The sequence below is a fragment of the Coturnix japonica genome, chromosome 23, assembly GCF_054131305.1.
Source record: "Coturnix japonica strain WE chromosome 23, WE-NBRP24, whole genome shotgun sequence".
NCBI lineage: Eukaryota > Metazoa > Chordata > Aves > Galliformes > Phasianidae > Coturnix > Coturnix japonica.
Window position 1 is genome coordinate 2,687,001 of NC_140685.1, and position 27,789 is coordinate 2,714,789.

Here is a 27,789-nt window from a genome sequence, read left to right on the forward strand (position 1 = left end):
GGGCATGCGGTCGTGTTGTGATAGAGCCCTGTGATGTTAAAATGGAGCGAAGGTGAGGTCCCTGGAGGGGAGAAGGGTAGGCAGGGAACGGCAGTGAAAATGAAACACACACCGGGGTTTGGAAATGGCTTTTCTTTCATCCAGAACAAAGTGAGAGTTGTGTTAAGCAGACCCAGCACTGCCCAGCAGCAGGTTGTTGTGGACTGGTGCCATCAGCACTGAGCCAGGAGGAGCTGGCTGTGGGGCTCCGATGGTGCAGCAGTGGGATGCCGCAATCACAGCCTTGTACCACCCCGAATTTTGCCATTGCCTCTGCACAGTGGGCCTTCAGTCCTAAAGAAGAGCTCCCATCACCATCCTTGCCTCGCTCTACCCCAGCACAGCAGCTCCTCAGCGTGTGTTTTCAGCACCTGAAATAACCTCGCAGCGTTTGCTGAGCTGCAGATCCCTCGGAGCCTCGGGGTGCTGCAGGTGCACGGCGAGCACCCCGCTGCTGGAGCACAGCAAAACTGCCGCGAGCAAAGAGCAGCTCGGGGGCAACACGAAGCTCTTTGCTCAGCTCTTATGCTGGGATCCAACGGAGCATGAAGCGGCGTGGTGCTCCCCGGCACAGCAGCACTTGCTCGCCTGCCTCGTTCCCAAAAAGGCAGCGCCCATCCATCTTTAATGCGGGCACTAAATAACTCAGCGTGCTATCTATAATTTAATTAGATGGATGAGAGCGAGCGAGGTGTCTCCTACAGGAGGATATCGCACCCTCCCCGGGCAGCTGTGCCAACGCATCGCCACTCAACACTCCTTTGGAGTAGAAGTTTCCCCCCTCCCGGTGCCCTCGCTTTCCCCCTGCGCTTCCCTCCCACCCACGCCCACAGCAGCGGGGATCACGCAGGTCCGGCCCACCCCGCACGAGCCGATCGATGCGCTGAGGCCAATTGCATGAGGTCCAACAGGAGCCCCACGCTCCTCCCTCTCCTCCTCCTCCTCCTTCTCCTCCTCGCCGCTTTCCCCGTCCCTTCCTCGGGTCCAGCCCGGCCCGGGGGGAGGAGCCGCCCGCGCTCACAAAACCTCCGGCCCCGCACCAGCCCCGCACCGGCGGGGGGCACCCAGCGGGCACCTGGAGCCCACCCGGAGCCCACCCGGAGCCATGCATAGCGCTGCGGGGCCGGGTTGGGGCGGGGGCCGCCCGTGGCCATGAGCGCGGCGTGGGGCGGCCCCGGGCGGCGGCGGCGCGGGGTCGGGGGGCGGCGGCGGGCGCTGCGGGGGCTGGGGGGGCTGGCGGGGCGGCTGATGCGCGTCTGGACGCGGCTGGCCGGGGGTCGAGGGGGTCGGAACGGCCGGCGGCAGCCGCAGCACGAGGACGACGAGGGCGGCTTCGGGAGCGCGGGGAGAAGGGAGACGGCGCGGGGCGTTGGGGTCGGGGCTGCGGGGTGCGGGGCGCGGCCGCCCGGAGCTCAGGGGCTGCGGAACCACGGCAACACGTGCTTTATGAACGCCGTGGTGCAGTGCCTCAGCAACACCGCCCCACTCGCCGAGTTCCTGGCGCTCGGCCGCTACCGCACCCGCGGGGCCCGCGCGGAGGTCACGCACCGCCTGGCGGCTTTGGTCCGAGCCCTCTGGAGCCTGGAGTACACCCCGCGGCTCTCCGCTGAGTTCCAGGTACGGCCGCTCCGGGATCCGAGTTAACCCGGGGTGGGGTCGGGGCGCTCCACGGGCGGTTCCGCGACGGGGCGGGCGGCGGCGGCTCCTCCCGGGGGCAGCTGCGCTTTGCACCGAGCTGGATGCGATGGGGAGGGATCGTGGGGACCCCCCGCTGAGCACGGGATGGGAATCTCCTCTTGCCCCGCAGAGCATCGTGGCCAAACACGGCGCGCAGTTCCGCGGCAACGCGCAGCACGACGCCCTCGAGTTCCTGCTGTGGCTGCTGGACCGAATGCACGAGGACCTGGGCAGCGCCTCGCCCACAGCGGGACCCCGCGCTGCCCACCAGGTGGGTGTCCCCGGGGGAGGGGGCAGAGCACCCAGATCCCTCCACACTGAGCTGGGGCAGCCCTGGGAGCACCGTGCCCGCCTGGTCAGCTCCTGCACCGTGAAAGCAGCGATTCCCCCCCTCCATCCATTCTGTGTCCTGGGAGGACAGATCTGCGCACTGAGGGCCATAGGTTGGATCTGCTGGGGACAATACAGGAGGAGGAGCCCATGGGGAGTGTGGGGAGGTTTGGGGTCCTGCAGGGTGCACAGGCACTGGGTACATTGAGTTCCTTCCCCCGGCTCCCCTCTGACACAGCAGATGGGCCCTGGCCCCCAGTGGACTGCAAGGATGTGTCAGGCTCAGCGGGACCCATTGCCAGCAGATGGCTCTGGGAGAATCATTGTCCCTTCCAAATATATTCAGGCTTATTCACTGCATCACCACAATGTCCTGCCTCCAAAAGCAGCCTGGTCCTTCTGACAGCACCTCCTGGTGCTCCTCATCCCATTGCTGCTGTGTGTTGGGTACCTTTGCCCCAGGTGCACCCATTTCACAGGACAGCAGACTGAACACAGTGGGACTGGGTTGGGTCCCCATGCCACGCAGCCTGCGGGGACCCCACAGCAATGCCTGAGGATGGTGGGGACCACGAGGGCCATGCTGGTGTTGGGCTTACCCCATTTGTTCTGTGTCCCCGCAGCAGAGCAGTGCAGAGCAGAGCAGTGGGGAGAGCTTTGTGCAGAGCCACTTCCAGGCACAATACAGGTGAGCTGTGTGGGCAGGATGTGGCCCTGTGGTGTTGGGAGGGGGGCTGAGCTGCACCTGGTTTTGCTGTGGCCAACACAGCACTGAGCCACGTCCCTGTATGACTGTGCAGTAGGGCTGACAGTGCACAGCTTCTGGCTGTGCCTCATGCCAGGCGCACACTGCAGGATGTGGCTGTGCCTTGTGGCCACCCAGCCCCCAGGGTTATGCCCCCATGGCCCACAATGGTACTCAGAGATGTGCCCATACGTGCAGGTCCTCCTTGACATGCCCGCACTGCCGGAAGCAGAGCAATACCTTCGACCCATTCCTGTGCATCTCTCTACCCATCCCCGTGCGCCAGACCAGGTGAGCGCATGAGTGTCCAGCTCCAAAAAGGGCCATCTGTGCCATCTGGGGAGAACTCAGAGCATAGGAGGTGGCGGTGTTCAGCAAGGAGGGATGGATGCTGGCACTGCCACACCTGGGGCACGTGTGATATCCCCACTGTGGTGTCCCCAGGGCGCTGAATGTGACGTTGGTGCTGCAGCGTGATGGCGGGCGCTCGCTGCGCGTGGGGCTGGCGGTGCCACTGCTGGGCACGGCTGCGGAGCTGCGGGAGATGGTGGCACAGGAGGGGGATGTGCCCCCACAGCAGGTAACGGGGCAGCCCACAGAGCCCCTGTGTGCTGGGCCGGGTGCCGTGTTGGGCTGTGTTATGTGCCTTGTGCTGCACTGTGTGCTATGCCGTGTGCTGCGCCTTATGTGCTGTCATGTGCTGTGTACTGCACCATGTGCTTCGTGCCATGTATTTGCACTTAGTGCCATGTCCAGTGCCCTGTACTGCCTGCTGCCCACAGGTCATCCTGGCCGAGGTGTCCCCTCAGGGCTTCCTGCACTCATTGGATGACACCAAGGAGCTGAGCATGGCTGGGCAAGGGGCACCCCTGTATGCCCTGCAGGCCCCCCCCGAAGCCCCCCCAGGTACTGGATACCACATGGTGGCATTGGTGGCATCCTACCAGTGTCCCCATGTCATTGGTGGGAGGCAGGTGTGCCGTGCTGGGATTGGTGGGATGCTGGTGTTTGCTGTGCTGGGATTGGTGGCATCTGTGCTCACCTCCCAATGACTGGTGGGAGCTGGGATTGATGGGAGGGAGGTGTGTTTTGTCGCGATTGGTTGGAGGCAGGTGCATGTTCTGCTGCAATTGGTGGCACCTTTCTCCCCTTCTGCTGCGATTGGTAGGAGCCTGTCATGGTTCCCGTTAGCGGGAGTTTTCCCACACCCTCCTTGTCACCCCAGTGTCCCCATCCGTCCCCCCGGGGGGTTCCCACGGGCACGGCCGCACCGCGCTCACCCTCTGCCCGCAGGCGCCCACCCCGTGCTGCTGCTGCTGTGCCACGTGGCGGGCACCGGCCCACACCGTGCCAGGTACCGCCATGCCCTGCCCCACATACAGCCCCCCTGCATGTCCCTGTGCCCCCCAACCACGTCCCCATATCCCCAGGTTCGGCCCACCGCTGGTGCTGCAGGTGGAGCGCGGTGCCTCCTGGGCACAGCTGCAGCGCGACGTGCTGGCCCCGCTGCGCGGTATGATGAGGAGCACCGTGCAGGTGGGTGTCCTATGGGGGGCCCTGTTGTCCTATGGGGGGCTGTGGTGACCCCACCAGTGGCCGTGGTGTCCCTGTGAGCCATGTCCCTGTTGCCCTGGGTGGCTGTTGTGTCACTGGATGCCACAGGTATCCACAGGGTTGAATGGAGCCCATGGCAAGTCACTGCAGCTGTCCATGGGGCCCAGTGCCAGTCCCCGTGGTGTCCCATTCATGGGTGCAAGAGCAGAACTGGGGCCACTCGGGGACACCGAGGTGTGGGGTGGTGCTCCGGCCCCACTGGCACCCCGATGCTCCTTGTGGCTGCTGATGTGTCCTCATGTCACCTCACTGTGCTGCCCTGCAGGGCACAGCACCGCAGTTCCGCATCCACGTGGCTGGGGAGCCTGGCACCTACCTGTCCCCTCAGGACCCACACCCACTGTACCACGCAGCCATTGACAGGTGAGGGGGGGCCATCCCAAAGCCCTGCAGGGACAGGGTGGCCCCATTCCACACCTTTCCCTTTGGGATGCTCCATTCAGGGTGCTGCAGCAGAGCCCTGCCGGTGGGCCCCCCCATGTGGTGCTGACAGTGGAGTGGGACATTGGCACCAAGGAGCGGTGAGTGCAGCACTGGGGGGCACCACAGCCCCGTGCTCCATCCCTGACCCCCTCCTCACCTCCCACCCTTCAGGCTTTTTGGCAGCGTGCAGCAGGAGGAGGTTGAGGACGCAGACAGTGTGCGGCTGCAGCAGGTGGCACACCAGCAGCACAGCTGCACACTGGATGAGTGCTTCCAGCTCTACACCAAGGAGGAGCAGGTGGGGGCACCCAAAAAGCTGTGCTGGGGTCGGGATGGGGGGGATACACACTCATTTTGGGGTGCTCACAGTATGTGCCCCCAGCTGGCTCCGGATGACGCGTGGCGCTGCCCGCACTGCCGGGTGCCGCAGCAGGGCACGGTGCAGCTCCGCCTCTGGACGCTGCCAGACATCCTCATCATCCACCTGAAGCGCTTCCGACAGGTGGCCCAACGCCGACACAAGCTGAGCACGTTGGTCCGCTTCCCCCTGCGTGGTCTGGACATGGCCCCACACCTGGCTCCGGGAGGGGGACGATGGCAGCACTCCTTGCGCCCACCCCGGAGCTGCCCCCCGGATGCTCTGTATGACCTTTATGCTGTCTGCAACCACCACGGCAGCATGCAGGGCGGGCACTACACCGGTGAGCAGAGGGTGCTGTGGGGCAGGGAGAAAGGCACAGCCCTGGGGTGGGGGGCTGGGAGTGCTGCATGGGGTGTGCAGCTGCATGGGGTGTGCAGTGGGGTATGGCGTGGGATTGGGGGTTGCCGTAAGGAGTATGACTTGGGCATGGTGTGGGGCTGGGATTGTGCTGCATAAGAACAGCCAGTGGGGGAAGGGTGTGGGGCTGGGGTGCATGGTGTGGGGTCACGGGCATTGCAGGGGGTGTGCAGTGGGGCAGAGCAGCGTGATGGGCTCCATCTCTGCTGCGGGGAGGGGTGGCCAGGGGGGGCCCTGCCCCCTGCTCCCCCCTCCCTCACCCCTGCCCCAGCGTATTGCTGCAACTCCATGGACGGGCGCTGGTACAGCTACGATGACAGCACGGTGGAGGGGGTGCGGGAGGACGAGGTGAGCACCCGCAGTGCCTACATCCTCTTCTACCAGCGCCGTAACGCCATCCCTGCCTGGTCGGCCAGCAGCGCTGCTAGAGGTGAGCGGTGTCACCCTGCTGTCAGCACCTTGGCAGCACCCCCAGCCAAATGCACGTGCACACACAGCACGATGTGCCTGCACACAGCACTGCTGGATGCACATGCATGTGCACTCAAAGTGTGTGCATGAGCTGTGTGCAGGTATGTGTGCACCTGGACACCTGTGCATTGCCACACATGGGCAGTGCAGCAGGCAAGCATGCATTCACATGCAGCACAGCTCCATGCACACACATGCTTGCATGCACAGCATTATGCAGACACTGCACACATCCCTATGCTTCCGTGCACACTCCCTGCATGCCCACATATGCACATTGCTCACTGCAGCTCCCACGTTGCTGCAGCCCCCAGCAGCCCCCAGCCCCACCCCCTGGCACTGTGCCCCCCTTGCAGCCCCTGCTCCCCGCAGGCAGTAACAGCTCAGCCCCATTGAACCACTGGGCGGCCCGGCTGGGGGGCACCAAGCAGCACAGCGCAGAATCGCAGCCTGCAGCTCCCCGCCCATCCCCAACCTGCAGCCCGGACCTTAACATCGCACAGGAGCAAGGTGAGCCCCCCCTGCTGCCCTGAACCCCGCAGCCCCCGTGCAACCACCCGCACCTCCCTCATGCTCCCTCTCCTTGCAGGCGGCTTCGAGGCCCGGCCCCCGGTGCGGGGGGTGCAGAGCCGCAGCCTCAGCGTCAAGCTGCCGCCCCCCACCCGCTGCAGGGTCCCCCCCAGGGCTGTGCCCATGCGGTGGTCTTTCGCCTCTCGCCCTCGGGCGGCCCCTGGGCAGCTGCTGCCGTACATCGCAATGGGGCCGGTAGGTGGGGGCGGTCCCCGTGTGCCCCATGCGGAGCAGAACGCCGTGCTGAGCGATGCGGTGGGCAGCACACAGAGCACGGAGCCCCCCCACCGCACACCAGCACCACGCCGGGCACACAGCGCCGGCCCCACTGGGATCTCGTGCCCCAAAAGCCCCACACGGAGCGGAGAGCAGGAGACGGGACCCCCCCGGCTGCGACAGGAGGGCACCCCTCAGTCACGGTACGGACCCGGCAGCCCCGACGGGACCATCCGGCGCTCACAGAGCTCGGCCTGCCTCCCCCCGCGGCTCCCACACCCCATGCGGCGCTCAGCATCGCTGGGCCGGGCCACTGCGGGGACACGGGGCAGGGAGCGGGCAGCGACCCTACGGCACGGGGCTGTGCCTGAGTCCAGCTTCTGAGGAGGGGCGGGGATGGTTGTGGGGCTGAGCTGGCAGCGGGTGGGACCCGGAGCATCGTGCTGTGGGGTCAGGGCATCCCTGTGCCATTGGTGTCCAACACCTGGCTACCCAGAGCCTGGAGCATCCTGCAGCTGCATGTATGGCTTTAGGAGCATCCAGCACCGAGAGCATTGTGCAATGGGGTATCTGCAAACAGGGCATCTCTGTGCTGGGAGCATCCTGCACCTGGGTACCCAGCACTGGGAGCATTGTGCCATTGGCCATATGCAGTCAGGGCATCCCCACATCATCAGCATCCTGGGGCTGGGTGCACGGTGCTGGGGGCATCCAGCAATGGGAGCACTGAGCTCTGGGCTATCTGACAGCAGGGCATCCCTGTGCCAGCAGCATCCTGCATCAGGGAATCCATCACCACCTGCACTGGGATCATCATGCAACGGGGTGCCCAAAGTCGGGGTGTGCCTGCACTGTGAGCATCCTGCACCTGGGTACCAGCCCTGGGTGCGTTGCACTCAGGGATCACTTTGCACCAGGCTGTGCTGTGCTGTGCTGAGCCTCAGCATCCCTGCACCCTTCCCATGCCTTACTGGGAGCAAGCAGGGGGTTTGTGTGTGTGCAGAGGGGCTGTTGGGAGGGAGAGTATTTATTCTATACAGAGAGTTTTATGCAGAGATGCCGTTTTCTACAAGCTGCTGGCAGTGAGGGCTGGGCTGCGGGGCTGCTGGCACACTCAGGGCTATGCATCGTGTGGTTCCCCCCGCTGCCGTTTCTGTTAAAGACAGGAAAGGAGCGCGGTGTGCGCCGGGGGGGGGGCAGCACTGGGTGTTTCTTGGTGCTTTTTAATGACCTTTTTGGGACCTTCCAGTGCGGGTGCTTTGAGGTTTGGGGGTGTCTGTGGGCTGAGCAGCCCCTGTGCTGCCTCAGTTTCCCTCTCTGAGTGGGTGAGGCACATGGAGATGGGGGTTGGGGGCACGTTCTGTCCCCCAACCCTCACTGACCCCGTCCTGGAGCAGCCCCTTCCCAAGTGCTTGCAGAGCCGCGGGAGGCGTCGAATGAAGGCAGGCTGGGGGCTGAGTTCCACAGCGATGTGCACGTTTATTCCAGCTGCTCCTGCCCCCCCTGCCCGGCCCCGTGCTGCGGGTGATGGGTCACATCGTGGTGGTGCAGAAGCAGTGGGGATGGGGGGGATGGAGGGGGGGGGGTCGGGGCAGTGCAGCACACGGGGACAGAGCTGGGCCACGAAGCGTTCCCATGGACGTGGTCCATTTGTACACCAGATTGGATGGAATGGCTCAAAATAAAACAAATATATATATATATATTTCTATATATACAAATATATAATATATATATATATCTATGCCCACCAGATATATATATATGTCATCTCTCTGAAAAGGATAAAAGGTGACTTTGTCTTTGCATGCACAACCAAAGCCTCTGCTCCACGCCACCAACCCACGACTACAGCAAACGGGGGGCAGGGCCGTGCCCCACGCCTTCCTTATTGCTATGGGGCCGTCCTCATATCCCAGCCCTGGGGGGTACGGAGCGGGGAGACGAGACCCTGGGCTGCTGCCCCAAATCGGGGTGGGGGGGAAAGGGGGGGGAATGGGGCACCGGTGCCTCTCCAGCCCCGCTGCCACCACGAGGACGTGCCGGGGGGGGACATAGGCACCGAGTCACAAGGCAAAGTCTGGATAAGGCGAACCGAACCCAACTACAGAGCGACAGCGCCCGGGTTGTGGGGCTGGGGGCCGCAGGGACGGGCGGAGGGGACGCCGTCATAGGGCCGTGCTCTCCGAGTCCTCCTCCTCCTCCGCGGGGCCCTTCAGCTGCACTCTCTGCGCGGCGTCCAGCGGGTCCCGGCGCAAAGCGGCCTCAACGCCCCCCAGGTGGATGGACGGCAGCTCGAAGTGCAGCAAACCTGCGGCGGGCACAGACAGCGGCGTGAGGGGCGGCGGGGAGCGGCGTTGGGGAGGGGGGGAGACGTGCCATCGTGTGCCATGAGCCTGGAGAAAGCCACCCCATGGACAGCTGCTGCTCCTGCCTGCCTCCACCAGCTGCTGCTGGCTCCAAGGCAATGCCTGCACGCAGTGCTGGGGTGCAGTGCCTGAGTGCTCCAATATGGGAATATAGCACTGGGGAAGCACTGGGTGCAATGCACTGGGGATGCACCAGGCACACAAGAATAAAATGCTGGGTTGCAATGCTGGGGTTGCATCAATGCTTGGATGCAATGCCGGTGTGCAGTGCCTGGCTGCACCAATGTGTGGATGTAATGCTGGGATTGCACCAGTGCCTGGGTGCGCTGATGTGTGGATGGATACAAAGCTCAGATGCAACGCTGAGATTGCACCCATGCTTGGATGTACTCCATGGGGTGTGCTGATAGAGTGCAATGCCACCCATGTCTGTGTGCAACACTGAGATGCAGTGCCAGGGCTGCATTTGTACATGAGTGTGCTGATGTTTGGGCACAGTGTCTGGGTGCACCCACACCTGGACAACACCAGGGATGCACCAGTGCTGGGGTGTGATGCCCAGCAAAGCCCAGCCTGTCTCCACACAGCTCCCCTGTTCCATCCACCCTCACAGGCAGAGCCACATGCAGTGGGCACCACAGTCAGCCCAGCTGCCAGCCAGGTGACTGGGACAGCATTCCCACTGCCAAAGCATCCCCATGGACAAGGCAGCACTGCGTGGCCCTTGGGGACAGTGCTGCTTAGGAGATGGGGCTACTCCTGCTGACCCTGGTGCTGCCCCCCACGCTCTGCAGCCCTGCATGGCACTGCTGCATGGACAGCACAGGAGATGGGCACAAAACCCAGCACCACCAGGTTGGCACACGGTGGTGTGGCATCGTTGCTGTCCTTGCCACCTTCCCCAGATGCTGCCATCCTGCTGGGGACACTGCCACCTTCATGGAGGCATTGCCACCTTCCTAGGGGACACTGCCATCTTTCTTGGGTCACTGCCATCCATTCCCAGGCACATGGCAACCTTCTGTGAGGACACTGCCTTCTTGTTTGGGAACACTGCCACCCTCCCAGCAATGTCACAGCCTTCCTGAGGACACCACCACCTTCCCAAGGATGCTGCTACCTTTCCAGAGTCATTACCACCTTCCTGAGCACACTGTCACTTTCCTGGGCACACCGCCACCTTCTTTTGGCACTGCCACCTTCCTGAGCGCACTGCCACCTTCCCAGGGATCTTGTCACCTTCCCAAGGACACTGTCACCTTACCAAGAACTGTGCTGTCCTCCTAAAGACATTGCCCTCTTATTTGGGCACACTTGCCGCTCTTCCAGGGGACAATGCTGCCTTCTTGAGGACACTGTCATCATCCCATCTGCATTGCCACCTTCCCAAGGTCACTGTCACCATCCTGGACACACTGTCACCTTCCTCAAGGATGCTGCCACTTTTCCAAGCTCATTGTTGCCTCCCCGGGTAACACTGTTTGGCACACTGTCACCTTTCAGGGCACAATGTCACCTTCACATGGATCCTGTCACCTTCCCAATGTCACTGTCACCTTCCCAAGGATGCTGCCACCTTCCTAATGTTGCTGTCACTTTCCTGGGCATAACATCACCTTCCCAGGGTTCTTGCCACCTTCCAAAGCCTTGGCCACTGCCCAAGGATGCTGCCATCTTCCTAAGGTCACCATTACCTTCCTGGGCACATTGCATCCTTCCCAAGGACCTTGTGACCTTCCCAAGGTGGCTGGCACCTTTCTAGACACACTGTTACCTTCCTAGGGACCCTGATACCTTCCCAAGGATGCCGCCACCTTTCTGAGTACATTTCCACCTCCCTAGGGACCCTGTGACCATGCCAGGAGCTTTGCCACCTTCCCAAGTGCACTGCCCCACTCCTGAGAACACCATCCCTTTCTCAAGGAGACCATCACCTTCCTGGACACATCGCCACCTTCCCAAGGACTCTTCCACCTTTCCAAGGTGACCTTCCTGGACACAACATCACCTTCCCACAGACGCTGCCATCTTCCCAGCCACGCTGCCACAAAACCCCAGGGCACAAGCAGCCATCCCGCTGACTCGGCGGTGCCGCAGGGTCCCCACGGTGTCCCTGGGCAGCAGCCGTGCCCAAGAGCGCTCTGAGCTCCCGGCGCAGCCCGGCTGCGTCCCGCGGCGGCTGGGTTACCTGTGGGCACGCTCTCCCCGGGGGCCACGGCGTCGAGCAGGGGGGGCTCCGTGGGCTGGGGGCTACAGCCGGACGCGCTGGCCGTGGGGGGCTGCGGCGGCGGCAGCGAGGGCCTCTGCCTCGGCTTGGGGACGGGTCGAGATTTGGTTACAGAGCTGCCCAGGGGAGGAAGAGGAGGAGGAGGAGGAGACGGGGAAGGTGCGGCGGCTGGGGACAGCTGACCTGAGGCCAGGCAGTAGCCTTGCGGGTATGCGAGTCCATAGGGAGCGGGGGTGCCCGGCGGGGTAGGGGACAGGCTGCCGGGGGACGGCTGGCCCGCCGGCGGCTCCGATGCGCCCCCCGAGGAAGGTGCCTTGGGTGGGATGGGCGCCAGCTTCTTGGAGGCTGTGGGAGAGACAGACAGACAGGAGGATGGAGAGATGGACACACAGCAGTCAGGGGGCCAGGGGGTGACACACAGCTGGGTACCCACCTTTGCGTGGGGCACGCGGGCTCTGCTCAGCGGGGGATGGTGGTGTGCCCATGGGCTGCTGCCCGCCGCCCTTCTGCGCCGTGGAGATGGGGGACAGCTCTTTGGGCTTTAGTGTACTGCAGGGACAAGGGATAGCAGTGAGAAGCTCTGCTCCCAGTGCCCTATGCCCAAAGACCAGCAATGGCAGCATCCTTGTGCAAAGCACACAGCCTTGCGTGCCATGGGGCCATGGTGCTCAAGGGCACCCATTGATCTACTGTGCTTTAACTGCAATTTAAAGCAATTTCTTAGCACAAAGGCCATGCTGCAGCCAAGCCAACACATGGCCAGCAGCCATATCCCTGGAGACAGCGGGGACAAGGGACAGCCACGGTGGCAGGGGTAGTTACCTGGCCAGGTTGGCTCCCGCAGGCATGCGGCCGCCCCCAGGGGGAGAGGGCAGTGTGTGGGGCCGGGGGGTGGGGAGGAGCAGAGGGGCAGCGATGGGGAGCGGGCAGTGCCATGGGGCAAGAGAGCGTGGTGTGGGGACCAGCAGGGAGCAAGGCTTGGGGAGAGGGTGGGGGGCAAGTGGCTGAGGGGAGCAGGAGGAAGAGGAGGAGGAGCGGGAGGGAGGAAGGCTCTGGCTGCAGCCTGGCCAGAGGCGCAGTGCAGGCTGTGTCCAGGGCAGGGGACAGGGATGGGGACCAGGGGCCAGGGACCCCCGCTTGTCCTTGGGGCAGGGGAGGCTGTAGCAGCAATCCGGCCAGGCGGGCGGCACACCACGAGTGCTGCAAAATGTCCAAAAAGATCACAGAACAGCAAAATGATAGAACAACAAACTAAAAAGAGACGTGAGCAGAAGCATCAGCAGGAGGGGGAAGCGAGAGCAGCAGCAAGGCAGCAGCACCAGGGGAACAAGTCCTGGGACTGCTCAGAGGGGAGGACAACATCAAAACAGGGGGAGCTTGAGGGACAGCCCCTTCCCCACGGCTGCAGAACTGCTTGGGGTGGGAGCTCCATTACTGGGATCGAGCTCCTGGCATGTCCCCCTGCTCTGTGGGTGCCAATGGCAGCCCAGCACAGGGATGGAGAAGGACAGATGAGGGGAAGGCAGCAGCACCAGCATGGGTCACCATGTTACAGATGACAAGAGCAGTGCAGAAGCAGATTGGCACAAAGGACATTGAAGCGAGGCATCAGCGGCACAGTGGAGGGGTCCTGACAGGCACCCCTACTGCAGGGAGAGGCTGCGGGGTACCCAGAGCTACAGGTGGGATTGCTATAAGCACGGCCCTGCACCAGAACACAGCTCTTGGGTGCTCGGCCAGCACTCTGCCATGGCACACTGCAGCCCTGCAGGGTGGCAGGAGAAGAAGGCTCCCCATTTTGAGGCAGGATGGCACAACTTCGGTGCTTCCTTCCATATGACCTACGTGAACTGCAGGAGGACATGGATCTTGGGTGAAGAGCTTGGGGAATGCTAGACTCCTTTAGGATTTCACTCTGATCACTGCCAGCCCAGCAGCTTACAGCTCACCACTGTGAGCAGTGCAATAGTCCCACGAGGAAACCCAGTTCAGCTTGGTCCCAACGGGGACACCAGAGGGACACCATGGGGACAAGCCACAGACATATAGGGACATGGGTCCATACCTTGCCCGCTCGGCTGTGGGTGGGAAGCCGAAGCTGGTGGCAGGAGATGAGGGGCTTGCTGACACATCAGGAACCTGCTCAGGGATGGGAGAGTGCGGCGTGGCGGGCAGCTCGGCGGGTGGTGCGGGGGGCTGCGTGGCCGGGGGGGTGGCGGGTGTCTTGCGTGCCCCTGAGGTGCCTCTACGTGCCACCCACGAGGTGTCCATCACCCTGACGCCCATGCTGGGGACAAAGATGGGGCCTCAGCACCCTCATGGCAAGATGGGACCACGCTGAGGCACTGCTGGTGTCCCCCACCCAATGCTGCTCCCATTGAGCCCCTGCAAATGTCTCCTCCACTGCGAAGCTGCTGGGAATAAACCCCCATGGCAACAGGGTGGGATGGCTTTGCATGACATGGTGTCACCAGCCGTATCACCCATTGCCTTGGTATGAGGGCACCAGCATCCTCCCAGCACCCGCCTGGAACTGCCGCAGAGAACATCATACCTTTGGATTTTCCTAAGGCTGCATGGACAGAAACAGATGGTTATTAGTGGTAAATAAGCTAAAGCCTGACATGGGGTGCAAAGCTTGGAAAAGGAGCTGAGAAGACTTGGGGCACTGGTAGGAGGAACATGTACTGGAGATGGGGAAGCCTCAGAACTGGGTCCATAGCACCAAGAAGGGCACAGGAGGTGACACAGAGGCCAGCCTGCTCCCACTACCAGCAATGGGGGCTGCGACAAGCCCAGGTCTCATCCAAGCACCCTTAGATCTCATCCAAGTGCCCTCATATCTCATCTCAGCATCCCTGGGGGAAGAGCGCATCCCCAGCACGGGCAACAGAGTCCTCCCATTGGAACCACCCAACCTCCAGCTCGCACACAACTCCAACCCTGGGGAGGAATCCCAGCTCCCCATCCCACAGCCCCAAACAGGCCCTACCCATCCTTCTTGTAAAACTCCAGCATCATGTTATCCGTGGCCACGCTGAGCGGCCGCCGTGCCTGGTCGTGCTGCTTGCGATCGGCATGGTCCATGTCTGGGGAGGGCATGGAGCTGTAGTTGGCGTTGTGGTTCACATGCATGGGGCTGCCATAATTGCCAGTGATGTTGAATTCAATGTCTGGGTAGGAAAGTGAGAGAGGGACATCAGTCTGTGTGTCCCCAGCAAGGGGCTGGGATGCAGGGTGGAGGTGCTCCTGGTGCTATCTAAACCACAGGATTGCCCACAACAAAGCCATGGAGTAGCTGGATGCATCCCACTGCTGGCGTAAGTTATGTTGGTCCTCTCACCCACCCAGGATACATGATGCTCATCCAGTCCTATCCCACCTCATTGCATCTCATTGCATCCCATCCAATCCCATCCCATCCCATCCCATCCCATCCCATCCCATCCCATCCCATCCCATCCCATCTCATTCCATCCTATCCCAACCCACCTCATCCCATCCATTCTATATCATTGCATCCCACCTCATCCCATTCCGCCCCACCCCATCCCATCTCACCCCAACCCATTCTGCCCCATCCCAATGCAGCACGGGACCCAGCCTACCTCCAGGGAAGAACCAGTCAGCATGCTGGATGAGCGGCTCAATGATGCCCACAATCTGCAGAGAGACGGTCGTCATCATCTCCGTGATATTCCTGCAACACAGCAGGGAGTGGCTCGACAGCTTGCCATCCCACCATGCCCCAACCCCACTTCCTACTGGGATTTGCAGCCCCCCATCCCTTGGCTCTACCACCCACATCATGGGAACCAACCTCCTGTGGTTTCACCCCCCATCACCCCCTTGCACCCTCACATCATGCATGCCCATGACCATACGCTACCCTTCTGCCTGTGGCCACAGAAGGTTGGGACCCAGCACAATGGCCACATTGCTTGGTGTCATTTTGTTCATGTCCTGGTACTCGGTCAGCTTGGCCAGGAATTTGATCAGGTACCTGGAGGGGTGAGCACAGACATGGTGAGGTGGGATGTGCCCTCTGCAGCCCCAGCACAGCCCCTCACTGCCCCGCACTCACCTGATGTTGTTATAGTTGGCCTTGGGCAGCTTCTCGCAGGCGTTCCACAGGGCCTGCAGCCTCTTCTCCTGCTCTGGGATGCTACGGGAGGGGAAAAGCTGTGTGTCCCCAACTCCCCAAAACACCAACCCACTGTGCTTCACATCAGGGCATTCATTCCTTTACCACTGTATAGGAGAGCTTATACATCAAGGCCATTCTTGCTGCTAGGGCATGCCATGCCCAAGGAACATCACACAGAGCCCTTGGACCCAAACACAGGCCACTGGGTCAGAAATAACTCAAGGAAAGTGCCCAGATGGGTGCACAGGAGTGCCAGCAGCCTCTGCACGTGGGCTGCAAGCCCTTGTGCTCAGCACCCTCACCCCAGGGGAACTACCATGGGTCAAAAATCTGCTTGTTAGGACCCTCCTGAAATTCAGTCCCAAGACCACTTCCCATCCTGGACTCACTTGGAGGCCTGGATCCACTCCTCGTACAGCTCGAACGTCATCAGCGGCTCTGGCAGCTCACGCAGGTAGGACTTGAGTGCTCCTGCAGCACATTAGGTTTCATGGAGGCTCCTTGAAACCCAGCACCCACTGAATTTCCACCCCACCGCTCCCCATGTAGCTTTCCCCTCTCACTTGTACCTCCCCCAGCGCCTCTGTCTCCCTTTTGCCAGGCACATGCCCATCACTGCCCCATGCTCTGGGCACCCCATGCCCTCCAGCTCAGCACAGCCCCATAGAGGCCCTTGGTGCCTTCCCTGATAGGGAACCAGAGCCCACACCTTGCAGCACAGCAGGGAAGTGAAAACCTCATTTGCATTTAAACCAAACCAATACTTAACAGCACAGCAGGCTGGGCTCTGCATGCAGGGAGCATCCTGCACCACTGCAGAAGCAGCAGAGACAAGACTGCAAACTCCATTAGGACTCATGTGCATCCCTGACCACCCCTTGCTCCTGCAGAGCATTTCCTGCTCAGTGTGGGGAGGGAGACCTGAGCCACTTGAGGTGCATGCACCCGGTGAGATTTGGGCTTGAAAGCAGCCTCTGGGTGCAAGGCAGCACCCTTTGGGGCCCAGGGCACCCCCCATGCAGCAGCCCCCACATTCCCCACCTGCAATAGCATGTGGATCGGCCGAGTACTCCTGCACATCCACCACACAGCAGTCCAGGGCAGCCTTCAGCTTCTTCAGCTTGGATGCAGAGGGAGCCACACGGAACAGGCCCTTGGCACAGCACACGGGACAGCGTCGGCACCAGGGAACAACCCCATGGTCCCCCCTGGCCACTCATCCCCGTGCCATGGGAGGCAGCTGGGGCTGTCCCTATGGGCACCCACCTCCTCCTGCATGCCACACTCCAGCAGCATGGTGACACAGGCCTCCACTGGGAAGGCGATCTCACGCCCGCTGACAGACAGATGCTCCTCCAGCGGCTTCCCAAAGGATGGCTTCTCCATCCACGCTTCTGTGAGGGCACAGGGCTGACAGGATGCACCCTGCGTCCTCCCCACCCTGCCCTGGGCTTCAGCTCAGGGGTTCAGCAGGTCTTGAAGTGTTGTTGCAACACCGCAACCCTGAGTTTCCAGCCCAGACAACTCAAAAGTGCCTTATAAAGGTGTAGTCCATGCAAAATGGGATCACATTTCCTGATCCTAATGCATAGGATCAAAAGGGAAGAACACAAAGATGACCTGGGTGGCTGCAGGGGGGACAGTGTGGTGACCCCAAGGGATGGGGACATTCCCCCAGCTCAGGGACAAGGGGGATGCATTGCTGCGCACTGTGGGGTGATGCCTCAGCCTGCTTGCAAAATCATCCTGCAAGGTGAGGTGATGGGCTCTGCACCCCCAGCTCACACCTTGCCACCACCTGCCTTGAGCTCTGCGTGCACTCACCCTGCTGGGCCTTGATCTGAGGCAGCACATTCTGCAAAAGTGCCAGTGACTTCCTGTGGTACTCAGCTTGCACCTCGATCAGCTGCAGAGAGATGGCACAGACTGCACCCAGTGTCACCACCATGGCAAGGGCACGGGGTAGGGCAGCAGCAGTGAGCAAGGGGATGGGGAACCAGCACAGTGCTCACCGTTTGGAAGTAGTTTGCATAGTCTATTTCTTTGGCCACGAAGCTGTACATGTCAGCCGAGAGCTGGTCCTGTGGGAGCACGGAGGCAGGAGCTCACATCAAGCACTACAGTGGCCACCACAGCCCAAAGGCTCCATCCTTAGATGTGCAGCACAGAGGCGTGCCCAGATGCCACATAACCAGCAGCATTGCTCAGCTCTGCCTTCTGCTGCACTTCATCCTCCCATCCTTTGGTCTTTGCAAAGACTCCTGCCCTCGTGCCTTCTCAATACAGCTCCTTCATAGAGCCACAGAACATCCCATGTTGGAAGGGACCCACAAGGATCAAGCCCAGCTTCTGGCTCCTTGCAGGACCACAGCCAGCACAGGGATAGAGGAGATTTCTGAGGCCACTCCAGTCCTGGCTGTGTCCCTGCTGGAGGAGATCTGTCCCCACAGGGCTCAGTGTAAGCAATGAGGAACTCCCTGACCCCCAGGGACGGGATTCTCTCAGGCTCCTGAGGACCATAGGATGCAGGTGACAGAGGAGCCACGAGTGGCAAGCATCACCCAGATCTGGGATGGCACCTACTTTTGAGGGTGGCACATGCTGTGTACAAGCACCTTACAATGCCCAGTGAGTGCAGGAAGAAGGTGGGGCTGTGACGGGGCTGCTCTGGGCAGGGAATGAGCAAGGGGAGGGGTTTCTGGTGGGCAATGGGGTTGGCAGAGGCAGTGGGGTGATGCTGCAGGCTTCCCACTGGGCTGCAAGGGGATGCTGCAGCCCTGGCTGTCCCCAAACCACACTGCCCCAACACTGCCCCCTGACCCCCCCACACCCCCACCACAACCCAGGCTGATCCCATCCCAAGCCCTGGCCAGCAGTACCCTGCAGATCTCCACTCTGTTTGCTGCCTCCTCCATCTCCTCCCTGAGAGCATCGGCTTTGGCACCCGATGGCTGCAGGTTACTCGACAGCCCCGAAGACTTTGCAGACTGCTGCCACCTGTGGACACAGAACTGTGTCAGTGGGACACACAGAGCTCGTGGGCAGCCCCGGGACCCCCTGCCAGACTGTGGTTTTCCCCAGGGCTGAGAACCAGGGTCTCAACCTGTGCTGGATGCATGAGCTAATCCCAGACACAAATATCTCCAGCTCCAATTCAGCAATCATTTCCAGAAGGAGCCTCAGGCAGGTGGGATGAGAAAGGGAAGTAACAGGGCAGCAATGAGGCATCGATAACCCAGCCCTGCAGACACCCCTGCCCTTGTTTCCTTGTGCAGGAATGGGCAAACTCAACAGTTTTCCAAGTGTTTGCAAACTGCCTCAGAACAGCCCCCAGGTCCCACCACAGCATCACCTGGGACATGGGGTGACACCAAAGGACATCCCACGGCCCCAGCAGAGCTCTGCCTACCCAGCGCTGCTCTACAACAGGAGGAGCAACCGGCTCTTTGCCTCCATGCAACAATTCAATTCCAATGCTGCAGGGGCAGCACTGGAGGAGCCCCACACAAGGAGTGATGCCAACCCTGCAGCCAGCCCAGCAGCAGTTCCCACCTCGTCCTTGAGGAGTCCATGTCCAGCACCAGCTTTGCTAAGTGCTTCCTCTGCTTCTGGATATTTGGGATTTCCACCTGCAGCAACACAGGGGTGGGGGAGGATGAAAAAAGCCATTGACTCACTGCAGCGTTAGGAAGGCAATGCAGCTCATCCCTCCAACAACTTGTTTGGAAATGTGTTTCAGCAACACAAGTGCTGACTCCTCTCTGCATTCAGGAAAGCAGAAAAGAGCAGCACAAGGAGGCCAGGAGAGCCCATAGTGGGGCCAGCTGGCCGTGCCCACCTCAGCCAGCATGAAGAGCGGCTCGATGACGTCCCTCTCCACCTGCAGCTCAAATTGGATGAGCTCCTGTGCCAGCTTGTCCTCCGCCTCCCCGCACAGCCGCAGCATCTTCCTGCAAGGCACAATGGCTGGGGCAGGGTGGGCAGCCATCCTGACCACAGGCAGCGGGATGTGGGATGGGGATGGTGGTGCTGTAGGGACACGGTGACACCAGCACCTCTTACCCCAGCAGGGAGTCATCACCCAGCACAGCTGAGCCCTCTGTCAGACACTGCGCCAGCGTCGTCAGCGGCAGCTTCTTCTGCAAAGGGAGCATGGTGCCATCAGGCCCTGCACACTGCAGGGCAGCCCATGTGCTCGGGCATGGCACACGGGTGTGCACCCATCCACACAGCTCACCGAGCGCTTGTCGGCATCCACACCCTGCTGGCCCTGCAGACATGCTGTCAGCTTCTTGTGGGTGCTGTGGGAGACCTGCTTCACCAGCTCCAGACGCTTCTCCACCTGTGGGCACATCACTGTCACCGCCCTGTCCCGTCCTGTGGGACTCTTCCAACCAAAGGGAGTTTGGCTGAGAGCTCCTCTCCCCAAGGACGGCTTTGCTTAATCCAATCTGGTGAACCCCCACACCCAGGGCTGAGAGCTGCCTGGTTTGTGGCACGGCCTTGGCTGAGCTGTGAAGATGATCCCAAAGCTCAGTGAGATGAGTCACCGAGCGTCAGCATCTGCCCAAAAATGAAGCCGGGAGCATCAGGGAGGCGGGGGGGAAACACACAGTGAAGCAGAAAGCACAACATCTGGAGGATCAACTGGGAGAGCAACCAACCCACACAGTGCCAATGTCTGCCAGCATCCTCCTCCCCTCCCCAGGTGTGACCACCCCCCCCAGGGGACAGCCATGAGGCAGCCCAAGAACTCCACCCAAAGCTGATACAGTCATATCCCACACCCAGCACCAGGCAGCAGCAATTCACCTGCAGGAGATCTTCGCTCAGCACCTCTGTCTTCTCAGCCCTGTGGGAAAAGGTAGAAATTAGAGGTTGGTGATGGGATGGCCAGGTGTTCCTAAAGGAGGGGACTGTCCCCCTCTGCTCCAGATGTGGCACTGTGCCCAGCCCCGGTGCTGTGCTGAGCTCCCCTGGGGATGGGGCTGTTTTGCTGCAGAGAGACAGATGTGCACAATTTACCTGCAGACCCAGGAGGTCCTGCATGCAGTGATGCTGCACCACTGGCATGAGGGGAACAGTTACACCATGGCACAGTGTAATCTGCATTCATAACCTGAGGGGCTTCTTGCAGCTTTGGTAATGTGCTTGGATAGAGCACGGAACTGAGCTGAAATGCAAAGGTAGGTTGTGCTCTCCATGTTCAGCACTGGTTAACAACAAGCTGCAGCACAGCCACATCCTCTGACCTTACAAACAGCACCCAACCTGCCCCAGCTCTCCTTGCCTTCCAATAGCCAAGACTGTTTTCTAAGCAGCGAGAAACTGAGCTGCAGAGATGAAGTGCTGAAAAGGTGGAAGCAGAGCGAGAAAGAGGAAATAAAGAATGTGAAAGTGGAAGTGAACCATAGAATCACAGAATGGCCTGGGTTGAAAAGGACCACAGTGATCATCTCATTCCAACCCCCTATGTATAGGGTCACCAACCAGCAGACCAGGCTGCCCAGAGCCACATCCATCCCTGAATGCCTGCAGGGATGGGGCATCCACAGCTTCCTTGGGCAACCTGTTCCAGTGCAGTGAAGAATAATGGAGAGAAAGCTGCAAGGCCGTGGCAGCAGCACAGCTCCCAGCAGGGCAGGGATGTCTGTGAGGTCGCTGGCGAGCACGCTGAGCTCAAAGCCTTTCTGAACTAACGGTGCTAAATCTGGCTTGCATACGAAACTTGTCATAACGTCCGATTTAAGGCAGTTTATTTGAAAGAGGCACAGAGAGCCCATCTGGTTCCATTCAAAAAGAATTGGATTTAAATGTATGAATCACTATCTCCTGTACTTGGAAAGCAATGGAACAGCTCTTCACCTGCAGGGGGTACAGCCACAGGGGTCTGGATGCTCCTTTGGGACACCCCCAAACCCTTTCATGGAGCTGTCACTCTGCCTTCCAGAGCAAAATCCCATCGGTCATCCACACCTTGCATTATTTAAGCACCTCCAAGGCACCGTGCTAACACCTGTGCCCACCTGTGTGCAGATGGAGATGGGTGAAGGCAGCAAAGATTTTTATGCCCAGCCGTGATGGTAGGTGAGAAATGAGACTCTGGGGAAGGCGGTTGCTTTGGATCCCTTGCATTTAAAAACAAAACAAAAGCAAGAGCTAGTTGGATTTTACTCCTCTCCTGCAGATCACCTTCGGCTCTTTTGGGCAGGCTTGGAAATGGTGCAAAGTTATCCCAAACGTGGGAGAAAGCAGCAAAAAACCAAAGGCAACAGAGAGCAAACCCACACACAGCACCCACACAGTGCTCCCCATCCCAGGCACCAGGAGCAGAACACGTTCAGCACTGTGTATCTGCTGTACAGAAGCAGATCGAGCAGACGTGGTGCTCCATCTATTCAGCATCCATGGAGAGGAAGGAGGGAGCAGAGAGACGTGAGAGCATCGTGCACATTCACATTCACATTCACACATGCACAGCTCCGGGAGCAAAGCATCTCTGCCACCTCCTCTGTGCTCCATCCCCACTGCAGCCCTGGGGTGCACTGAGAACCCTGCTCCTCACTCACATCCATACAAACAGCCCATCACCATTCAGAAAATGCTCCAAACATTTTTGTGTGTGCTTTCTCCTTTTCTGGACAGCCAAATGGTGGTTAGCACGCCTGGGGCTGTCCAGCTTGGGCAGATCTCTCCCAGCCGTCACAAAACAACCACGTGTTATAATGCATGTGCAGGAAGCAGAAAACAACACTGCACACGGGCTAACAAAATCTGGCCTCGTTCTGCTTTCAAGCACATGCAGCACAAGAAAACCTCCCTTAACACTCAGCACAGCACCCACACCTTGCCCTACCACAGGGCATTGGGTGGGTTGGGAGCCCACCAGCAAACAGCCCGGCTCTGCAGAAGGGGAAGAAAAGAAGCTCCTCTGTCTGAAGGAAACAGAAACTGTTCCAGAACACTGAGAGAAACCCACAACCAATTCATCTCATCCCTGTGTTTGCTCCAACATGTGGAGATGACACCCAGGGGTGTGAGAACCAAGCAGCATCTCCAAACGCACATCAGCCTCCCAGAACAAGCCGTTCCAGATTGCTGTTTTACACATAAAGACTATAAGGGGGAAGGAGGGGGGAAATCACATCGTCTTACTCCACTGCCATCAGATTGCATGGCAGCTCTGTGCTGGAAAAATCCCATTCAACCTGTGATGTTTCCAGCACCTCAGTCTATAATGAACACGGCTTTGGAAGGGCTGCTGTGCCACCTCCTTGTGGCTTTACTGTCCCCCACGGGTGCCTCCAATGCTTCCCTACAACAACTCACTCACACCCAAAGAAACCCATTGGGAAAGCAGCCTGGCAGCAGCGCTGCCGTCTTGCAGCCGAACCCTGTGCCCTAGGAATGCCCCCCCCCTGCAGTGCCCAGACTCTGCTCTGTGTTGGGCAGGGGGGATTAGCAGCTCTGTGCACTCTCCCATCTTTCCGCCAGGCACAGATCACGCTCCTCCCCTTCCCCTCCACACTCCCACCCCAGAGCTGTTTTTCTCAGCACAAATCCAGGCAATTCTCAGCCTCGGTCACCGTGCAGACCCTGAGAGCATCTGGGAGGAAGGGGACAATTAGTCCATGGAATTGGAAGCAAACGAGCGGGGGATACAGCTACAATTTGCTTGGCTTCGGTGCAAACCAATTGTTGCCACTGGAAATCAACACCAATGGAGCAAATTAATTTGATTTAGTGATAAACACTGCGTAATCTTCCAACATGAAATTGCGCGCTGACCCCGGAGCTGCAGTGAGCGTCTGCTTCCCCATGAGCATCCCAGCCCAGCAGCAGGAGGCAGAATCCAGGCTTCCACATCACAGTGTGTTCCCAAAGCAAAGTGAGATGGCTTCCCCAGGGCTGAGCAATGGGAGGGGTGGAGGAACGCCCCATATCCTGCTATGATGCCCCCACGCATGGATATCCCCATGTATGGGCATCAGTACACAGCTCCAGCTATGCTTTCACAACAGAGTGAGCTCTGGGGATGCACCAACCCACCAACACAAGAAGCACAGCCTCGATTTTTGACCATTTCAAATCTCATTCAGCATTTTGCTGCAATATTCTCCCCAAATGGGAAAACCATCCCCCAGAGTCGATGCAGCTGGGACGTGGTCTATCAGCTGTGGGGGCTGTGCTGCATCCCACAAACAGCCTGGAGTGCCAAGGACGGGTTCCCAAGGACAGGAAGGAGCATCCCGAGGGCAGAGCTGAGCAGCTCCCTGCCCCACATCAGCCCCCAGCAGCTCCACCTGCACCCCTGGGTGCCAGCACCCCTGAGTGGGGTTTTGCCATGCACAGATCAGCGTGCAGCTCGGGTACCCCAGGGCACTGCTCGGCTTTGCTGATGGGGAGTGAGTCAGAAGGAGGCTTTAATTAAGGCACAGCCCTGCGTGCAGAGCTGCTGCCAGGAGCACACAGAACCAGGGCTGGACCTTGCGTGAATCTCCTGCCCCCACCCCACAGCACATGGATTTGGCAGATCCCTGTGGGTTCAGGGAGCCGGGAGGAGTGACGGTGATTTATGTGCAATTTGGGGACAAAACATTCAGACTGCTCCATTAATATTTCATTGCTCCATTCGCCAGCGCTGCTGGCTGAGGAGGATAAAAATACCCGGCTGGCTGCCTGCGCCCGCTGCCACCACATCTCTGCTCCCTGAGCCCAATGAGCCCAGGGTCTGCCTGGGGTGGGCAATGGGATTGGGGGCTGCAGGCTGACAGTGAGCTGCACCCCACAACACACATCACGCTGTGCCCTGCTGCAAACCCCATCAGAAAATCCCCGGCGATGCAGCTCATCCTTCCTCCCCCCATCCTTGCTTCTTCCAAGGCTGCATGCAGAAAAAAGCCTCTCTATTTAAAGCCTGTAGCTTGAAGCGTAGGCATCCCGATGCTTGAGGAAAAGGCTCTGCCTAGGAATAGAGCTTGTTGCCTCCCAAAGCCACCCCAAAACGATGCCAAGGAGGACACATCCCCCTGCTCCCCCCCCATCCCTTCCCATGACTGCATTCCCAGCTGCCTGCTGTGCCTTCAGGCACCCAGGAGTGTCACTTTGCATGAGGCTGCCGCTGCCCGTTCCCTTCCTGACAGAGAGAAATCGGCACTCAGACAGTTCTGGAAACCAGGCGGGTGCTGTATGTGCAGGAGCAGCATCACAGCTGCTCCCCACGGCCTTGGCAGCCCCACACATGGAATGGGGAAGCACAGGAATAAAGCAGGAGCACTCAGCGAGCATCACAGCCATGCACTAATCTCTATTCCTTCTTTCAATCCCATGGAGATGTATATTACATCCCCCACAGACCAGATGCATCCAGGCTGGGTGATGCTCCAGGCTGGGCACCAACTGTGTCCCAGGGATGAGCACCTCTGGTTCTCCACCTCCTTTAAGCAAAGCCAGGATTCCCACAGCCCCGTGTGTGATTGTGAGGGCTGGGAAAAGGGCTGCGAGGGGCAGCAGGGACAGAGCCAGCCCTGGGACTGGGCACAGTGGGGCACAGAGGGGAGGTAGCAGAGGACAGCAGGAGGGGATGGCAGAGTAGTACAGCGCTGTACCAAGTGGCCATTTCCTTCCTCCCTTCTGCCCTCTCTTCTTGCCCTTCTCCTTTTTCTATCGTGGTAAACAAAAGGAGTAAATGGCACAGAGCAGCCTTTGGCCCCCACCCAAAGTTCGAGGTGCTGAGGAAAGGGCAGCTGTATGGGGAAGGGGCAGCGCTGCTCCTCTGGGTGCTGCTGCTTCCTGGAGTGGGGACTGGAGGGGTTTCCCCGAGGCATGGCACTATTCAAAACATGATTTTAATACAGGTGCGTGGCTCAGGGGCTGGCCAGACAATGGGGACAAGTGTGGGAGTGGCAGGATGGATCAGCCCGTCGGCCCAGGCTGTGAGTCTAACACAAGCCATGGCAGTGATGTCCTTAAGAGGGGCACAGCCCCCAGCTGCCCCCTGGGCACACCCTGGCGCAGGAGCACGGAGCTGGGGATGGCAGCTCTGGTCCCCTGTCCCCAACCCCAACCCACACTCACTTGGGGAGAAGACAACTACACCCACAGGGCTTGTTGGGAGGAGTGGGATCAGCTGGGAACCCCCTCCCATCTTCACGGCACAGCGCAAACTGCCTCCAGCATCCCCAGTGTCCCTTACAGCAACTTGAGGGATGGCCTCCAGACCCTCCAGCACCCATCCAGGACACTGTCCCCATCCCCAGGGTGCCAGCACCGCAGGGCTGCCAGCCCCGCACCCACGGACCCAGCCGGTCACAAGGCAGTGCTGCAGCAGAGCACGGCAAAGGATTACTTATTTATTTGCCTGCTGAGAAACCCGTGCATGAACGGGAGCGTTGCAAACATGGGCGACAGGCTGGCTGCCTTACTGAGCCCTACGGAGCAGAGCTTCCCCCTGCCCGGTCCCCAGCCTGGGGAGCAGAACACAAACAGCCCCGCAACACTCCGAGCTGTGAATTCACGCTCCTGCCTGCGTCACCTGCCGCGAGCATCTCCCACACGGCCGATACCCGGAGCTCCGCACCCGCCCCGAGCTCAGCAGCGAGGCAGGAGGGCTCTGGGGCTGGCGGTGACCCCATTTTGAAGGCTGACGCGTGGGGCACACACGGGGCTGGCAGCAGCTGTGTCCCTCCAGCCCAATCCCTGCTCCTCTTGATGGATCCGAGCCCGGCGCAGCCCCCTCCATCCATCCCCGTGCTCCGGCTGCTCGGTGCCGGTGGGGACCTGCAGCCATCTGCGGCCGTGCTGTGGGATGGATGAGGCACCGGGCTGCAGCCACTCGTCCCCATCGCTCATCTCAGGAAGGAGGAAGATGGAGGGATGATGGATGGAGGGATGGAGGAGTGGATGCGGGGAGCGATGCAAGGAGAGAAGGAAGGATGCACGGAGGGATATAATCACAGCCATGGGAGCACGGTGGCAGCCCCATAGAGGACACAAGGAGCAGCCCCCAGTAACGGGGTGACCGCACACAGCCCTGCCCCAGCCCTGGCGCCGTGCTGGAGTCGCAAAGGAAGAAAAGGAGAAATCCTTCCACCCTCCCCCCCCCAAACCGCTGCAAAATCTCAGGAATTACACAACAACCGCCGGCAAAGCCGCGGGTCTGGCTATGGGCCCGGACAGCACCACGGCACCCACACACCCCCACAGACACCCCAACGTGTGCCACCCCGCACCACGCCGGCCCCACAGCCCCGAGCTTCAGCCGGGGGGAGCCCTCGAGGGATGGGTGCGGCTGCACGCAGTGATGCTGGGGGAGCACCCGAGGGTGATGGAGAGCTGGGGTTGGGGAGCATTGGGGAGCGATGTGCTCCGGTGCTGGGGGGCAGGGCAGGGTGCAAGCAGGGCGCAGGTGGGGAGCGAGCAGGGTGTAAGTATAGAGCGGGCTGGGTGCGGGGCAGGTGCGGGGCAGGTGCAGGCGGGGCGCACGGCCCGTCCCCGTCCCTACCTGCCCACGGTCTGGTTGGCGAGCTGGCGCATGCGGTTGAATTGCTTCTTCATGGTGGCGGCGGAGCGGACGCCCCTTTACGCGGCCGCGGGCGGGCAGAGGGGAACCGCTCCCGGCGCCCCTCCCGCATCCCCGCCCGGTGCGCACCGGGCCGAGCCGAACCGAACCGGGCCGACAGGGCCCCGCCGCCCCCGCGCCTCCCTCCGCCTGCGCGGGCCCCGCCGCCGCTCTCCGCGCCCCCCGCTCCGCGCTGCCCGCCCCGCGCTGCACCGCCCCGACCGCGGCGGAGCTGGGAAATGTAGTCCCGGAGGGATCGGATGGGAGAAGGGAAAGCAGCCGCCTGGGCTGCCCCCCGTGTCCCTACGGAACCTTGCGGCGTTCCTACAGCATCACACCGCAACCCCGGCACCGCCCCGCGCTCAGGTCTCACGAGGAGCGGCGGAGGGAGCTGAGGTTATTTAACCTGGGGAAAAGGAGGCTCAGGGGGCACCTTATTGCTCCCTACAACGACATCAGGAGGTTGTGGCAAGGTGGGGTCGATCTCCGCTCCCAAGAAACGAGTGACGGGGCAAAAGGGAATAGCCTGACATTGCATCAGTGTAGGCTGTGCATTGGGTAATGTTTCTTCATGGAGATGGTTGTGAAGCGATGGAACAGGCTGCCCGGGGACACAGCTGGGT

At 60.6% G+C, this 27,789-nt stretch overlaps 2 protein-coding genes across 16 annotated transcripts; one reads left to right on the forward strand and one right to left on the reverse strand.

Annotated features, from left to right (window-relative positions):
- Nucleotides 1–1,058: 1,058 nt before the first annotated feature.
- On the forward strand, nt 1,059–8,564 carry USP43 (ubiquitin specific peptidase 43). 5 transcript variants are annotated; one of them, XR_014936624.1, is made up of 15 exons: nt 1,059–1,656; nt 1,847–1,987; nt 2,670–2,734; nt 2,990–3,082; nt 3,236–3,371; nt 3,574–3,697; nt 4,085–4,145; nt 4,222–4,327; nt 4,671–4,768; nt 4,849–4,926; nt 5,000–5,126; nt 5,211–5,529; nt 5,915–6,036; nt 6,450–6,587; nt 6,667–8,564. XR_014936624.1 is itself a non-coding variant. In XM_032448323.2 (15 exons), the coding sequence occupies exons 1-15, from the start codon at nt 1,192–1,194 to the stop codon at nt 7,245–7,247; spliced, it is 2,688 nt and encodes an 895-aa protein (XP_032304214.2). In that variant the 5' UTR covers nt 1,060–1,191; the 3' UTR covers nt 7,248–8,564. The 5 variants fall into 5 exon arrangements, 3 of the variants coding, with proteins under 3 accessions (XP_085378568.1, XP_032304214.2, XP_015734999.3); XM_032448323.2 differs by having other exon boundaries at nt 1,060–1,656; nt 2,673–2,734; nt 5,878–6,036; XM_015879513.3 differs by having other exon boundaries at nt 1,061–1,656; nt 5,878–6,036.
- ARHGAP44 (Rho GTPase activating protein 44) lies at nt 8,319–27,372 on the reverse strand. Of its 11 annotated transcripts, XR_014936622.1 has the most exons (23): nt 27,110–27,372; nt 20,419–20,458; nt 19,844–19,948; nt 19,669–19,745; nt 19,445–19,556; nt 19,159–19,235; nt 18,486–18,603; nt 17,619–17,687; nt 17,431–17,512; nt 16,873–17,000; nt 16,648–16,759; nt 15,996–16,077; nt 15,544–15,624; nt 15,349–15,462; nt 15,068–15,159; nt 14,452–14,632; nt 14,014–14,031; nt 13,525–13,746; nt 12,282–12,659; nt 11,893–12,008; nt 11,643–11,804; nt 11,421–11,544; nt 8,319–9,174 (listed from the first exon to the last, which is right to left on the reverse strand). XR_014936622.1 is itself a non-coding variant. In XM_085522441.1 (22 exons), exons 1-22 carry the CDS (start codon nt 27,160–27,162, stop codon nt 9,032–9,034), a joined length of 2,562 nt encoding a protein of 853 aa, XP_085378567.1. In that variant the 5' UTR covers nt 27,163–27,372; the 3' UTR covers nt 8,319–9,031. The 11 variants fall into 11 exon arrangements, 8 of the variants coding, with proteins under 8 accessions (XP_085378567.1, XP_015735599.2, XP_015735596.1 ...); XR_001558875.3 differs by lacking the exon at nt 12,282–12,659; XM_085522441.1 differs by lacking the exon at nt 11,421–11,544.
- Between the last annotated feature and the right edge of the window lie 417 nt (nt 27,373–27,789).